This window comes from Cynocephalus volans, chromosome 4 (assembly GCF_027409185.1).
Source record: "Cynocephalus volans isolate mCynVol1 chromosome 4, mCynVol1.pri, whole genome shotgun sequence".
NCBI lineage: Eukaryota > Metazoa > Chordata > Mammalia > Dermoptera > Cynocephalidae > Cynocephalus > Cynocephalus volans.
The window spans coordinates 27,575,007-27,590,409 of NC_084463.1; the positions used below are offsets into that span (position 1 = coordinate 27,575,007).

At 44.4% G+C, this 15,403-nt stretch overlaps 1 protein-coding gene across 2 annotated transcripts in view; it reads right to left on the reverse strand.

Moving 5' to 3' along the window:
• Positions 1 to 4,187: 4,187 nt before the first annotated feature.
• The window catches only part of SNX19 (sorting nexin 19), an 84,314-nt gene continuing 73,098 nt past the window's right edge, over positions 4,188 to 15,403 (reverse strand). Inside the window, exon 12 of one of the 2 annotated variants that reach the window (XM_063093773.1) lies at positions 4,188 to 4,311. In XM_063093773.1, coding sequence (XP_062949843.1) covers positions 4,229 to 4,311 — 83 coding nt within the window. In that variant the 3' untranslated portion in view covers positions 4,188 to 4,228. The remainder of the gene's footprint in view (positions 4,312 to 15,403) is intronic. The other variant, XM_063093775.1, reaches the window with a different exon arrangement.

The window sequence follows — 15,403 nt, forward strand, 5'->3', positions numbered from 1 at the left end:
GTGCTCGTCTCCAGTTTATTGCTCGTTTTTAGAAGGCACTCTGTTTTAATTAATTCTTATTTGCCTTTCTCAGTTTGAAGAGGCAGGAATCAAATGCCAGTGAGTGCATTACAACAAGAATTGTACAATCTTGTCCTCTGGGAAAGGCACATGGATTAGAAGCAAAGCTAAAACCACTCAGGTCACGTAGGGCTGCCCTTTGGGGTCTCCAGGGAGTGAGGCTGGCAATGCCTGGGATGGCAGTGCTAGAAACTGGGCTGACACTCTGGGGCCCCCGACAGCTGCTGCTTTTCTGGAAGTCAGCTGAGCTTGTCTATGGCCACTCTATCTGCCTGTCCTGGGTTAGCCATGGCCTGTGAGTCTGATCTCTGACTCTCCAGGGCAGCTGGAGGGATGTGTGGTGAGGTGAGAAACCCTCCTAGCTGTGACCAGTGGTGGTTTTGTGAGGTGCTTGTCTCCAGGTGTGTGTGCTAGGGGTGGGCCAGGTCCTCCTCACAGACTATACACAGCTGCCACCCCCTGAACTTGCCGTAACCCAAGCAACTCCCAAGATCCTAGGCCTTTCCTTGTGATGGGCTCTGCAAAGAAGAGAATGGGTGGGAACAACTGGGTGTCATGTGTGCTCTGCTCTGGAAGCCCTGTGCTGGAGGTTGTTGTAGCTCTAGGTGGCCTAGGGGTTCCTGCTGGCGCAGCGTGTGGGTTGCCTTCCTGGAAGAGACTTGAGCCCCTTGCAGGTTTACAAAACCAAGCCTGATTTCAGGAAAGGAGGTATCCTTATGGTCACCTTTGATTTATCATGCTCTCCTTTTCAGGAATATCATACCCAAGTTGCTAAAACTGCGTTTTTCCCAAGCAGCATTTTTCCCTGTCTCTGAGCCAAGGTGCTGTTACAAGCTGCTCAGAAGGGCCCATGCCCTAGTATCTCTGTGGTGTAGGCACCTACCATAGAAAAGAAGAGAATCAGAGGTGCTGGCCCTTTTTCTGAAGACGCTTGGTGACTCTAGAGCCAAAGTGAACAGTGGGACTGACAGATCATCTCCAACTCCTGTCTCCAAAATGCAACTGTGTTTAATGGTCCCAGAAGGAAGGAGATACCGCTGTAAGTCAATGTTCCATGGTGGTATCTAATAGCACTTGCTAGCAGGCTCGGGCTCCAGAAGGATTCCTCTCCCTCTTGGGCCTTCTTTGCATGTCTCCATCAGCCTGAATATGAGGCTCCTTCTAGCCATTTGATGCAACCTCAACTAGAACCTTAACTCAAACTTTTAATGAAATCTTCTCCTAGACTTTTGCTCATTTATAACACTCTGTCAAAGCCCCTGAGGTCTCAAAGCGATCAGGTTCCAGACCAAACGCCAAGCGCCATCCCCCAAACCCACAGGTGAGTGTAGTCAGGAAGTCTCTAAAATGCTAAGTGGCCTATTTGCAAGTGGGTGGCCGAGGGTGACCTTGTCTGCTGGGCTGGGCTGAGTGGGCCCAGTGCTACAGTGTGTCCTGTTGTTCTGCTGTTTGACCTGGTTCACATTTGGCTCGGGGCTGGAGCCCCTGATCTGGGGCCAACTCAGCTGTGGCCTTTGGCCTCCACACAAGATCTTTGTCATGAAGCTTGAAGCTTGGCAGGGGCTGCTTAATCCTTTCTGTTACTCCAGAGTAATGGTCAGGGGAGGAAGGAGCTCTGGCCTACCTCTCTGAAGGATAGACTGAGGCATAGAAAGTATGATTTCAGTAGCTGTTGGGGTTTGATGTGCAGTGACAGGAGACAGGGCTGTGATGGTCTGGCTACAGCCCTAAAGTTCAGGGACTCAAAGGCATGGACAGAGGTTAAGGAATTCAGCTCTGGCAGCAGATTATGATCAGGCCAGTCTGGAGAGCCTTCTCCAGTCTTGGAGATGGTGTGTCCTGGAGGGTAGCAGCCACACCGTGTTTATTCGTGCTGCCTCATGTAACACAGCACGGCACCCTTCACGTAGAACATGCACCAGTGCGATGGTCAGGGCACTGGGTTCCACTCCCTGCTCTGTGATTTAGCCCTGTGACTTGGGCAAGTTAATCACCCTCTCTGTACCTCAGTGTGCTCATCTGTTAAACGGGGATCATAATAGTACCTGCCTTACAAGATTATTGCAAGGATTAAATGAGATGATAAGCACTTAGAACAATGTCTGGCACATTTGCTGTTATTATCAGGCACACAACAGGTATGGGTTGAATGAATGATTAAAATTCAGATGGCATTACATTGTAGGATAGCTCAGTTCTTAGTTTTGGGCCCTTCATCTCCAGTTCTTAAATTTACTCTGGTATTTATTGCCTATTTTACATTCTGGGAAGTTTTAAAATTATTTACGTCATGTCAACAGACAGCTCAGAAGAAAGTAGCATGTGCACTGAAAGCTTTTCAACCCAGAGGAGCAGGCGAGGGCCAGGTGGGCACTGCCACCACACCTCTCATATGAGGTGGTTCTTGGGGCCTGAGGTGTGCAGCTGTTTGCAGTTGATGGAGCTGCAGCTGTCCCGTCAGTGCTGGGTCCCATGCTCAGCCCCTTGCTGCATCTGGCTCCTCTTGTGATCAGAGGCTGGCATGTGACCCATGGCTTGTCAGGGGCAGGGCAGCCACCTGGGGCCAGAGACCAGAATGTCACTCACTTATCTCCTTGGGAATTTCTGCTTAGCCCTTGGCCTTGCTGGCCATGTGCTCTGGCCACCTGAGAAAGCTGGCCATAGACAACAGGAAAGTGGAGACAACGTCACAGGTCAGGTGTCCAGGGAAGGGCTTGAAGGGAGGGGAGGATGTCCCGGCACAAAAGCCTGTACTCAGCTCCCCAGAGCACCCAACGACAAGAACCATGGCAGAGCGCCCCCACCGGCCTCTCCCGCCCTTTCCTCCCACTCCTAGCTCCTCTGCCAAGGCCCTTGGCTCCCGCAGCCGCCTGTGGAATCCGAGCACGCTGATCACCAGCCCAGCTGTTAGGAATCATTCTGAGGATGAAAACAATTAAGCTGGGCAAGGAGCCCACCACCAAATCCTGTCCCTCTCGTGCACCTCAGCCCATTGTTCTCCCTCGTCCCTTTCCTAGTCACCGTGTCTGTCTGTCTGCAGACTGGCAGCATGCTAGCTCCAAAGGCATCTGCTAGGCCCTGTAGATTTGGGGTGCTGGGGTGTGGGGGAAAGGGTCGCTGGGTCCTGGAAGCTTCTCCCCCTGGGAGGCTGGGCCAGATTCAACCAAATTGCCAGCTGTGTGTGCACACATCGCCACAGTGTGCTTTCCTACGTGTCCCCACTGCCGAGGCATGAAGACGGCAGGCTGTGGGCAGCCCGGCATCTGCCCCAGCCGGCCCTCAGCTGAGCAGGCCAGGCGCTCAGTGCTGCATCTGAAGAAATTCCTCAGACAGTCTGGCCCTCCCTGCAGGGGCAGGGCTAGCTGAGGAAGGATCTGGAGCTAGAGGGTCCTGGGCTCCGACTCCAGCTGGGGAGCCAGGTGAGGGCATGAGGCCATACCTCTAGTCTCCGTTGGTTCTGTGGGCTGCATGGCTCCTGAGCCCTTCTGGGCAGTGTCTGTCTCCCCTCCACCACCAGCCCTGGTTTACCCACTTCTGTGTCCTTGGCATCTAGAACTGTGCCTGGCACACGGTAGCCTCTCAGCAAATACGCCCCATGCCTGACAATTGGCACCCACTTCTGCTGGCACTGCTAGGCAGGGGCAGTGGGGGCTTCTAGGTGCCCCAGAACCCTTTCTGCTCCAGTTCTAGAAAGATAGCTGGGCTGGGGCACCTGGGCAGTGACTGCAGTTTATCTCCAAGGGGCTCAGCCTCCTGCCTTCACTCCATGCACCCCTCCCTGGCCACCCCATCCCCATGCACTGTGGCCTCCCTCTCCTCCTCCAGCCTCTCTGCATGCTAAGGCTTTCATATTCCTTCTTCGCCTGGGTTATTTGCCTTAAGCTAAAGAAACAAAATGCTAAGATGGTTAACTTCAGGCATCCACAAGGGAGAAGAAAGACTGTCTTGGGGAGGACAAGGGGGACTTCCAGGGGCACAGAAAATGCCTGTGAGACCCAGCTCCCCAGCCACCCCCCAGAACATGCCCTTGTTTTCTCTGTGACACAGGGAGGTTTCCCAGAGGCTGAGACAAGGTTTCCAGCGGGGTTCATGCTGAGTGTGGAAGCTGACGACAGGGGTGCAGGAGAGCTGAAGGAAGGCAGCCCAGAGCGAATTTCTTCTCAGCATATCACCTTACCCAGCGATCCCACCGGCGGCTGCCCTGCCCACCTTCACAGCTGCCGGGGGTGTGGCCAGGGAGGGGGATGCTGGCTGCAAGAACAGAGAACAGATGATTTCAATTTAAAGCAGCATTTGGGGAGAATATTGTTCCACTTGCTCATTTTTCTTAGTCCTCCCCCCACCTCCGAAACTTGATTCAATCAGTGGCGGATGAGAAAGGCCTGTTTCCATAACAACTCCACTGTGAGAGAGAAAAATCAGCAACCTAGAGCAGCCTGGGTTTTATCTGGAAGAGGGCACTGGGTGGGTAAAAGAATGCAGGCCTAGCAAACACTGAGATGGGCTCTGAACCAGAAAGATGCCCTGGTGGTTCATCCCAAGGTGGACCTTGGACCCCAGAGAAAGCACGAAGCACAGGGTTGCACCAGAGATGTTTACGCCCAGGGAAACACACCTGCTCTTTGCCTGGTTTCCGTTAAACCAGGCTGATCTCTCTGGGCTGGCCTGTGTTTATTTTCATGGCTGATGTAACCCAACCAGACTGATGAGTCTGGACCGTTCTCTCTTTTGTACAGTGTTTCCTGTTGAGTTGAATGTGTTCAATATTTCTGTGCATATTCATTTCCCATTGGATGTTGCCAAAGAGGACCAGGGTCATGATTTTATTGTCTAAGGCCAATGCGCAGGAGCCCAAAGACCCATGATAAAAAGCATGGCCTGGACGTTGTTCACAGTCCAAGATTCAACCCAAAAGGAGGGAATCATTAGGAATGATGAAGGGTTTCAGTTCAACCTCTATACCCTTTTGGAGCTGTGGAAGTTGAGTTTCTAAGGAGAAATTATTGGCTGGACTCAGTGTCCCAGCCCATGGCCAGAATGAGATGTTCAGGGAAGATGTTTCTATGAGGCACGCTGCTTTGAAAATGTCCAAGTCTGGGATTGAGGATTTGGGATAAAGTGAACCTTAACCTTCTCTGAGGTTCTTACCCTGCTTGTTTCCTTGCGAATCCATATACCAGCCCAGCTCCAGGCCTGGCCAGAACTAATAGCCCTGGGTTTGGAGAAATCCCCCAAATGTGATCTCCTCTAAGGATTTTGCCCTTCACTCAGAACTCCTCAGGGCCTTTTAAAGTAGATTGAATCCATATGTTTCTGATGCATTTAAACTTAACTCATTAGAATGTTCTTTTTGAATGAATGATTTGTTGTCTTAAGATGCCTTTGCACTCTTGTTTATAAGCATTGTTTCCCTCCTGTGTCTTGTCAAAGTATGTGTTAGAAGGCAGTGGTAGGCACCTTCTAACTTCAGGTCTAAGTTTTGTTTTAGTTCATAAGAGGAAATGCAATGTTTCTGCAGAGCTTCCTGGTTTGAGTGTCAAAAGATTTCTGCTCTGAGCATGGGATTGGGAATGATATCCATCCCCTCCTCCTAGGTTGGAAACTCAGGGAGTGCTATTTCTGAGTGGCAAAGTAACCTTGGGCAAATTAGTTAAACTCTTTTGTTCCTCCACTCCTTCCTCTGCAAAATGGGCAGGATAATACTCCCTACCTCAAAGGGCTGTTGTAGTAATAATGTATTTGAGGTTGTTATAAAAACACGAGTCATAGAATTGGCGAAAGTTCTTCTAAACAGGTCCAAGCCCATGCACTGCTCTATCCTTTCCTTCAGATGCCATCCCTTTGGTCCATTTGCCTCCAGTCAATCCTTCAAGGCTCAGCTCAAATATCCCCTATGCAAAGACCTTCCCTACCCACCAGCCTTGACCTCTGGACAGTCCAGCAGTCTCTCCTCTTTGTCTTTGCAATATCTTATGCTGTCTCTATCCTCAGGCTCATCACTTGTTAGCTATTTGTTTATATAACACTATTTCCCCTTGATGAAACTGAGATCTCCCTTAGGGCAGAACGGTGATGTTCATCTTGGTATTTCCAAAGCCCCGGACAGAGCCTGACTCAAAGAGGTGCTCAATAATAGTTTGAAATTAAGGAGAAAAAGACAGCAAAAGAGAAACAACACTGCCCATTCTTTTTGGATTCAGAATAAATCCAGCTAACTCTACATGGCTTTGTAAGAAAGGGAATCTGAGTGGAAAATGATTAGTAAAATTTCTCTTTTTGCTTTAAGTACTAAGTTAATGCAAATTAGAAGGCAGCTTCCAAAAACCAGTAGCAGAGACACACTTGTTCACTAACTGTATCAGCTCCATTAGTCACTTCCAACCTTTTGAGACAAAACTAGAGATACTCAAACCACAGGGCCAGATGTAATAATAAGGTTAACAGGTGAAGAAGAAAGACTGTTTGCATTTTATGAAGCACTTTATTATCAACACTGACCCTTCTCCTCTCTTTCAATCCATATCCTATGGCTTGAGGAAATAAAAAGTAAGTTTGTATAGATTTGGTATCCAGAGTCACTGAATGTTGGATATGGGGGAGGTCAGGTGTGACTGTGCAAGACACTGTAGACCTTGGGACAACAGGGATGTTGGAAAAGGTCGCTGCCTTCGAGGATTGGTTGTAGACACAGTATTAGGACAGCTAACTGCATGACAAAGTAGGTTATGATTATTGCTAAAACAAAGAAACACAGTTTGGGTACAGAGGAGGGAAAAAATACCTATGACCATTGGAATCTGGGAAGGCTTCATGGTGGTAGAGGGAGTAACATTTGTCCTGAACTTTGAAATATAGCTTGGACTTGACAGATGGTAATGGGAAAAGCTTCCAGACAAAGAGTACAACTCATGAGGTGGACATGTGCAGGGCATATTTTATGAACATTAAAACAACCAGTGTGGCTGGAGTATATAGTGTCTGGAAAGAACATAGTGAGAAATAAGACCAGAAAGATTGGCTTGAGCTTGAAGTTAAGGAATTAAGACTTTATTCATAACCACTATTTTTTTTTCTTACTTAAATATTTGTGGGTTTTTTTCTAGTTAAATAGTTATATCACTTTTTTATTGAAAGATAATTTATCATACATCTTTGGGGCCTACAAAGTTGGGTATCAATAGTTGTGTACAATTTGTGATGGTCAAGTCAAAATAGTTAGCGTATTCTTCAGTACAGTGTCATTACAATATGTAATCATTCTTTGTGTCGGTTAACCAAGTTCTCATTAACCACCCCCTCTCTTTCCCTCCCCTCCCTCTTTCCACCTCTAGTAACCACAGTTCTGCTCTCTCCTTCTGAATACATTAATACAATAACACATTGAACTTCTGAAAGTTCAATGTATTATTGTGATTGTCATTTCTTTCTTTCTCTCTCTATTGTTTATTTGCTTATTTATGAATTCAGCTCCCACTTATGAGTGAAGACATGCGGTATTTCTTTTTCTGTGCCTAGATTGTTTCACTTAGTATAATTTTCTCCAGACTCATCCATGTTGCGGCAAATGGCAGAATTTCGCTCTTTTTCATGGCTGAGTAGTATTCCATTGTGTATATATACCACGTTTTCCTTATCTAGTCATCTATTGATGGATATTTAGATGGACATTCCACTATTTTTGATTATGAAATGACTTTATCAGAACAATGGTATAGAAAGATAACTCAGGCCACAATATAATGATTATAGCCAACTTTTACTGAATACCGGTTATATTCAAGCAACTATTCTAACTGGTTTACATGAATGAACTCATTTGTCGCTTCAATCCATGAGGTAGGTGCAATGATAGCCCATTTACAGATGAGTAAAATGTGGCACAGATAGCCTAGATGACCTGCCCAAGTCCGAGCTGCCAGCAATCGACGGAACCAGGATTCAGATGTTGATTGCTGGCCCTAGAACCCATGCTTATAACACTTAATACTCCTGCAGGAAGGAGCAGAAAGCAGGCAGTTCAGTTAGAAGCCGTTTCAGTACCCAGTGAAAAGTACTGAGGACCAAGTGGGAGCAGTGGTTTAGCAACTGAGAGGAGATGGATGTGAGTGACGCAGTCGAGGCACTGTCCCTGCTTTGCTGTGGAGTGGGGGGTGGTGAAGGAGAGAAAGGAGCCAGGGGAGACTTTGTGGCTTGGGGTTTGAACCAAAAAAGGCATAGAAAGGTGAAGAGTTCAGTTTTGGACATTTGAAACATGACACTCGTGTGAAAACATCGCACAAGATATTGGAAGTGTGGGCTGGAAAAAGTTTGGAACTATGGATGTTGGAACATTGAGGGGATCATTGGAGCCAGAGTAGGTCGCACATCAGGGGAAGTGTGGTCTCTTTGAAGACTTGGAAGGTAACTGTCAGCCATTATCATTTTTCTTCTTCTAGTTACTTAAAGTATAAAGTTAGGTTATTGATTTGAGATCTTTCTTCTTTTTTAAAAAATGTAAGTGTTCATAGCTATAAATTTCCCTCTTAGCACTGCTTTCACTGCAGCCCATATGTTTTGGTATGTTTTATTTTTGTTTTCATTTGTCTCAAGGTATTTTCTAATTTCCCTTGTGATTTCTTCTTTGACCCAATGGTTGTTTAAGAGTGTATTGTTTAATTTTCACATATATATAGATTTTCCAGTTTTCCTTCTGCTATTGATTTCTAGTTTCATTTGTTTACTCATGCTTTCTTCCATTTGTTCGAGTCTGTCTGTTCATTTCTCAATTCAATTACTGTAATTTTCAACTCCAGCATTTCTGTTTGGTTAATTTTATGCTTTCTATCTCTTTGTTAATATTTTTATTTTGTTCATTCTTTTTCCTAATTTCTTTTAGTTCTTTATCTATGTTTTCCTATAGCTTTCTGAGTATGTTTAAGACAGTTGTTTAAAGTGTTTGTCTTGTGTGTGATGCTGTGTTTCTTCAGGGATGGTTTCTGCCACTTTATTTTCTTTCTTTAAATGGGCCATGTATTCCTGTTTCTTTGTGTGCCCTGTAATTTTGTTGTTGTTATTGTTGAAAATTGAGCATTTAAATAGTCACTTCTCTCAGTCTTTGTAGACTGGCTCTTCTCCAGAGAAGTCCTCATCTCATTAGCCAGGTGTGTTCTGAGCCTTTGCATTAGCCTGAGGAGAAAGCTTAAGATCCTCTCAGGTCTTTTGTGAGCAGGCATACATCTTGCCTGGGTGTGAGTGTGACTTTTCAATTACCCCATATACAGAGCTTCTTATACATACCTAATTCCCCAAATTCTCCCCTCAGTTTCTCCTCAAGGCCTTAGATGGTCTATTGTATGTCTCCACCTGTAATCTCTTGTTCCAGTCATCTGTGGGTCTTAGTCTCCTCAGAGCTTTTTCAAGCAACACCTGCTGCTTCTCTGTACTTCAAATCTGAGTTAAGTGAAACATAGACCAGTCCTCAGGCCCCCAGAAAGGTTAGAACTTTGGAGATAAAGTCTACTCTCGTCTCTCCAAACAAGGAAGGGGGTTGGGAGTTGCCACCTCCTCCAGACCAATGTGGTGCCAAGCCAGGGAGAGGGTGGGAAATGGCAAGTAAAAATACCACAAAATCTCTTACCATTTCAAATTTGGCTTTTTCTTAATTGGGTATTTGTTTAGTCACTTCAGACCTGTGGCTGTTTTCCATAGCTCATTCAAGGTTATTGTATCTAATTTTTGTTGTTTTTTGATGTCTCTGTGAGGAAACAAGGACTTGGAGCTTCTGAGTCTACCATTTTGCTGATGCCACTGTCCATTATCATTTTTATGACCCTTATAGCAGCCACTGGCTGCTGGATAAACTTGACAGACCAAAAGAAAGGCAGACAAGAGGGTCAAAGGCAGACAAGAGGGTCAAAGGCTCTGTCTCCTCTTAAACGTTATAACAGATGAGTTTCTCCCATGAGCAGTGTCTATGCTGCTCAGGAGCAACAGGCAATGGAAGAATTAGTATATGTAAACAGATGCCTTAGGAAGTCCAATTCTCCCAATATCAACCACTATTCCAAAACATCAGACAACCCTATCCTGCTATAACCTTATCTTGGATCTGGAGGTGATTTTGCCATGGTTGGTTCCAAAGAATGTCTCCTTCTGGACGGGTGGCTGTGAAAACACCAATTCTCTTAGCTTGGGCTCCCCTGATAGCAGAGCCTGGGACAGAGGCACTTATGCAGGTAGTTTATTTAGGACACGATTCCAAGTTGCAGAAATCAGGGAAGACAGAGAGTGAGAAACAGAAGAAGAAAAAGCCAGTGCAAGAATGTTGCATTGATACTGCTGCTGTGGACTTTGGGACCTTGATCCTGCTGGACTTCTAGAGAAGCATACAGAATTATCCACCCCTAGTGATTGTCAACAGGAAGAATGGAAAGCCAAAGTATTTATTAGTTGTTAAGGGTTGCTCCCTGGGGGCATTAACTCCTCCTCTGAGCTCTGTGCTATACATGTTCCTGGGTATAGTGTGTTCTTGTCTGTCTCTGAGATATTACCTGTAGTAGGTCAATAGTGGTCTCTGCCACTGGTCAAGGGTGTGTGTGACCTGGCTAAAGTGGTGCTCTAGAGTGACTGGAGATGCTGATGTGTGTTGGGCAGAGGCAAAGATGTCCATAGAATGGTAGTCATGCTACCGCCTCATAAGTATCGATGTGGTGCTCTACCAAAAGAATGCAACAGTGTAAAAGTAGAATCTCATCTCTTCTCTTCCTCCTATTTCCCTACTCTCCCTTTTCCTTGTCAAATTTCATCCCTTTAAAAAGATTCTCAGCACCATAATAACACAGAAGTGAATCCCATGCCTTTCCAAGCTACTACTGTTATACAATTTGTCCCTTTGTCTTCCTAGTGCCTGGTAATCAGAGATATATATCTCAATTCCAGAGGAAAGTCCTTAGCATATTCTTGAGTGTTTCTAGTAACATTCTGTATGTTGAGGGAGCAGAGACTCATGGGCTCTCCAATAGCTATGGGTCTGATTGGTGAATCTGCACTGGTTTGCATTAGCTTCTGTATGGGAAATGCAGTGCAAAAGAGGTGCCCAACAACCATGCATGTGATATGCAGCCATTCATTCTCTTTCCCTTGAGGATTTCTTTTGGCTGAATAGGAAGCTCTCTGGGCTCTGCAACTAGAGAACATCTCTAACATAATGTAAACATTGGGCAGCGGCTGGGAGCTGGAGATGACTCAGCACAAACAGCTATGTGAGGTTTGATCTTGGAGAAAAGCAACAGCAATTCCCACCACCTTAGGCTGGTTTCCATTTGGACTTAGTGCAAAGAGGCATAATAACAATTAAACAAGTATACTTGGAGGGGAAGGAAATTAAAAAGGCATTTCATTTGGGGGAGGGAGGGGAATAAAGAGGATAAATGTTATGGATGACAGCAGAGAGAACTTTTTCTAGAACTGACAGAGATATAAAGCATTATGAGTTGGTAGCTTTATGAGAGTAGGGACTTTCACGTTTCCTTTATGTGATTCTGTACTATTTAAGTGAATTTGTCTAACATGAACATGTCGTACTTTTCTATGTGCCCCCTCTCCCCCAGAATACAGAAAGACTCTGTGGTTGTACAAGATGGCTATATGAAAGCAGAGGGGTCAAGAGAAGGAGCTCTGGTCATAAGACAACTGCAGACACTGGTTAGAGAGTTTGGGATGCTTGCATGAGTTGAATATTCAGTGGTAAACCTCTTAGCTAAGATGTCCTGGGAAATCTTGTGAGGACTTGGGGCTTTAAATCTTGGGAGACTTTTGTAAGATCACTTGAAATTCTCTAGAAACTGCCTATAGGACTGCAATAAAAGGGAAAAAATTCATGTGAAATCATTAAGAATAGGGTGTTGGAAAGGCAAAGATATTTGTGGCTGTGGACAATTGCAAACAAATTTTGTTTGCCTTCTTTAATCAATGCCAGCTGTGGGTCTGCTTTCTCAAACCAAGATGGACTGCAAGAGAAGAAAGGAGAGGAAAGTTTTTTCCTAAAAGACTGTAAGGTGTCTGGGTTAAGTCAGCTATATTCTATTATTTTGTTGTTCCTCAAATCACTATTGCAGGGTGGGGCTTCAGTAGTGACATAATAAATGTTTGTTTAACTAAATATTTCAATGACCCAAAGTCGATTTGGAGTAAGCAAATTAAGATTATGTTTCACTTTTGTATTGAATTTAAATTTTGTGACTTTACTATTGTGTTTAAAAATAATTTCAGAAGCTGAGCCAAAGGCTGGGGTCATGCAGTGAACGTGTTTGCTTTATGGCATAGCTTAGTGATAGAAAGCAGGGGCTTTGGTGTCAGATCTGAGTTTCTGGTCCACCATTTACTAGTTGTTTTACTGAGGGAAAATTGTATAGCCTATTTAAAGCTTAGTTTCTTTGATTAGAAAATGGGTATAATAACTGTACCTAACCAATGGAATTTTGGAGATTAAATGTGATAATGAGGGTACTTCCAAGAGTTTATGGAAAAATATAATTAAAAGATGATTTGACATTTCCATGAACTTTTTGAAGTACCACTGTATTCACAGAATACGTAGCATAATATTTTTCACACAGAAATCAATCAATGTTGGTTGCTGTGTCTGCTCTGCCATTTCTACCATGTGAGACCCCTCAGTTGCTGTTGCTACTATCAAGGCCTTCAGCAGATGTTCCCCAGACTTTGGACTTCCCAGCTTACAAGCAATAAATTTCATTTGCTTACAAATTACCCAGTTTCAGGTATATTGTTGTAAGCAACAGAAATGGACTAATACAGAACATTGGTACCAGGAGTGGGGTGTTGCTCATAACAAATACTTGAAAATGTGGAAGCAGCTTTGGAATTGAGTGTTGAGGAGAGGCTGGAAGAATTTGGAGTAGGCTAGAAAAAGACTAGCTGCTGGTGGGAGTTTAGAAGACAAAAAGATGAGGGAAAGTTTGGAATGTCTTAGAGACTGGTTAAATGGTGTTGACCAGAATGCTGATAGAAATATGGACTATAAAGACCATTCTAAAGAGGTCTCAGATGTAAATGAGAAGGGACATATTGGAAACTGGGGCAAAGATCACCCTTGCTATGAAATGGCAAGGAACTTAGCTGCATTCTTTTCAGGCTCAAAAGATTTATGGAATGTGGAACTTCAAGGTGCTGACCCAGGGTGTTTGGCAGAAGAAATTTCTAAGCAGCAAAGCATTCAGGAACCTGCATGGCTACTTACAACAGCCTACACTGAGTTATGGCAGAAAAGGCATAATGTAAAGCCAGGATTTGTAATTCAAAGTGAAGATGAGTATAAAGGTTTGGAAATTTGCAGTCTGGAATATGGTAGAGAAGCAGAGAGCATTGTCAGGAGAAAAATGTAATGGTGTATCCCAGTGACCCTTTGCTAAGGAGATTAGTAAAAAAGAAAGGAATTATCAAGAGAAGGGAAAAAATATCTTTAAGGCATTTCAGAAACCTTGGAGGCTGCATCTTCCATTATAGGCCCAGAGGCCTAGGGAGACAAAATGGTCTTAGGGAACAGGCCCAGGGTGCCTTCCACAAGCTCCCTGCCCAGGGCCACCTCAGGATGCTGCTTCCCATACCAGCGCCCCAGCTGCTTTGGTTGCTCCAGCTGTGGCTAAACTAGCCCCAGGGGTGACTGGACCTGAAGCTTTGGAAAACACAAGGCAGAAGCCTTGGCGCATCCACATAATGTTAGGTCTGAAGGCTCACAGGGGCCCAGGGGAAGAGTCACCATATAGAGTCTTTGCTAGATCAATGCCAAGAGAAAATGTGGAGTCTGAGTTGCAGCAGAAAAACCCCACCAAGGCCATACCTAGTGGACCCGTGAGAGTGGGACCACCAGGGAAACTCCAGAATTGTGGAAATGGCAGAGTACATTGCCAGCCTGGGAGAGCTGAAGCATAGACTCAGACCAGTAAAGCCATAGGGGTGGAGCTGCCTGAGGACTTGGGGACCTGACTCTTGCACCGGCATGCAGAGGATATCAAACACGGAGTCAAGGTACGTGATTTGCCAGCTTTGAGATTTAATGCCTGCCCTGCTGGGTTTTGGGCTTGCTTAAGACCTGTTACCCCTTTCTTTTGACCTATTTCTCCCTTTTTGAATGGGAATACGCTTGTCCCACCATTGTATCTTGGCAATATATATGCTTGTTTTGATTTTACAGATGGGACTTTGAACTTGGACTTTTGAATTGAAACAAGTTCAGACTTTGGGGATGGAATGAGTGCATTCAGCTGTGAGAAGGACATGAACTTTGAGGGCCAGGGGTGGAGTTATATGTATTAAACTGTGTCCCCCAAGTTTTATGTATTAGAAGCCTGATCCCTACTGTGACTGTTAAGGATGGAAATCCTATTGTGGTAATTAAAAGGCGGGGCCTTTAAGAGGTGATTAAATTCTGAGGACTACCCTCATAAATGGATGGATCTATTCTTAGAATAATGGGTGAGGCTCTGAGGGCTTTAAAAGGAGAGCATGTGAGAGTTTCTCTCTGCTCTTGCCTTTCTTTAAGTGTGATACCCTGTGTCACTACCAAAGAAGATGCACACCAGATGTGTTCCCTAGACTTTGGACTCCCCAGCCTCTGAAACTGTAAGCAATAAATTTGATTTTCTTACAAATTACCCAGTTCTAAGTATTTTATTATAAGCAACAGAAATGGACTAAAACAGTGGCTTTTATGCTAAGCTGCAGAGTTGAGTAGTTGTGACAGTGACTGTATGGCCTGCAAAGCCTAAACTATTTACTATCTGGCCCTTTACAGAAAAAGTTTGTTGATGTCTACTTTAGAAGCAAGAAAATATGGGGAGTTATTTATATTTTTCTTGAGCTTAAATTACCAAGAAGTCACAACTTTGACTGGAAGAAACTAGATGAAGAGTTTGAATGAACCGTTAAAGCAATGGAATATCTTTTTCTTATAGATATTCAAAATATACTTAGAGGCAGAGATGAACAAATGCTAAGAAATAAAGGAGGAATCTTTAAACCTGAACATTTTACCTAAAGAGAAAGAACAGTTATAATCTTTTGACTTAATATAAAGCCACAGAAGCAAGCAGAGAAATTCTGAGTTAGGGGACAATTATTTCAAAAATATTGAGTGCATCTTAAATTATTTTTTTAAAATAGAAATTCCTGTTCCTGAGTATAGAGGTATAATGTAGAGAAGGCCATAGATCATGGACAGCAGGGAAATGTTTACACATATTAACAGATGTGGTATTTGTTCTCAGTAATTTTTCTTTCTTTAAACATGTGAGTTAACATAGTCAATACAGAACATAGAGAAATTCTCGATCTTAAATTCTAA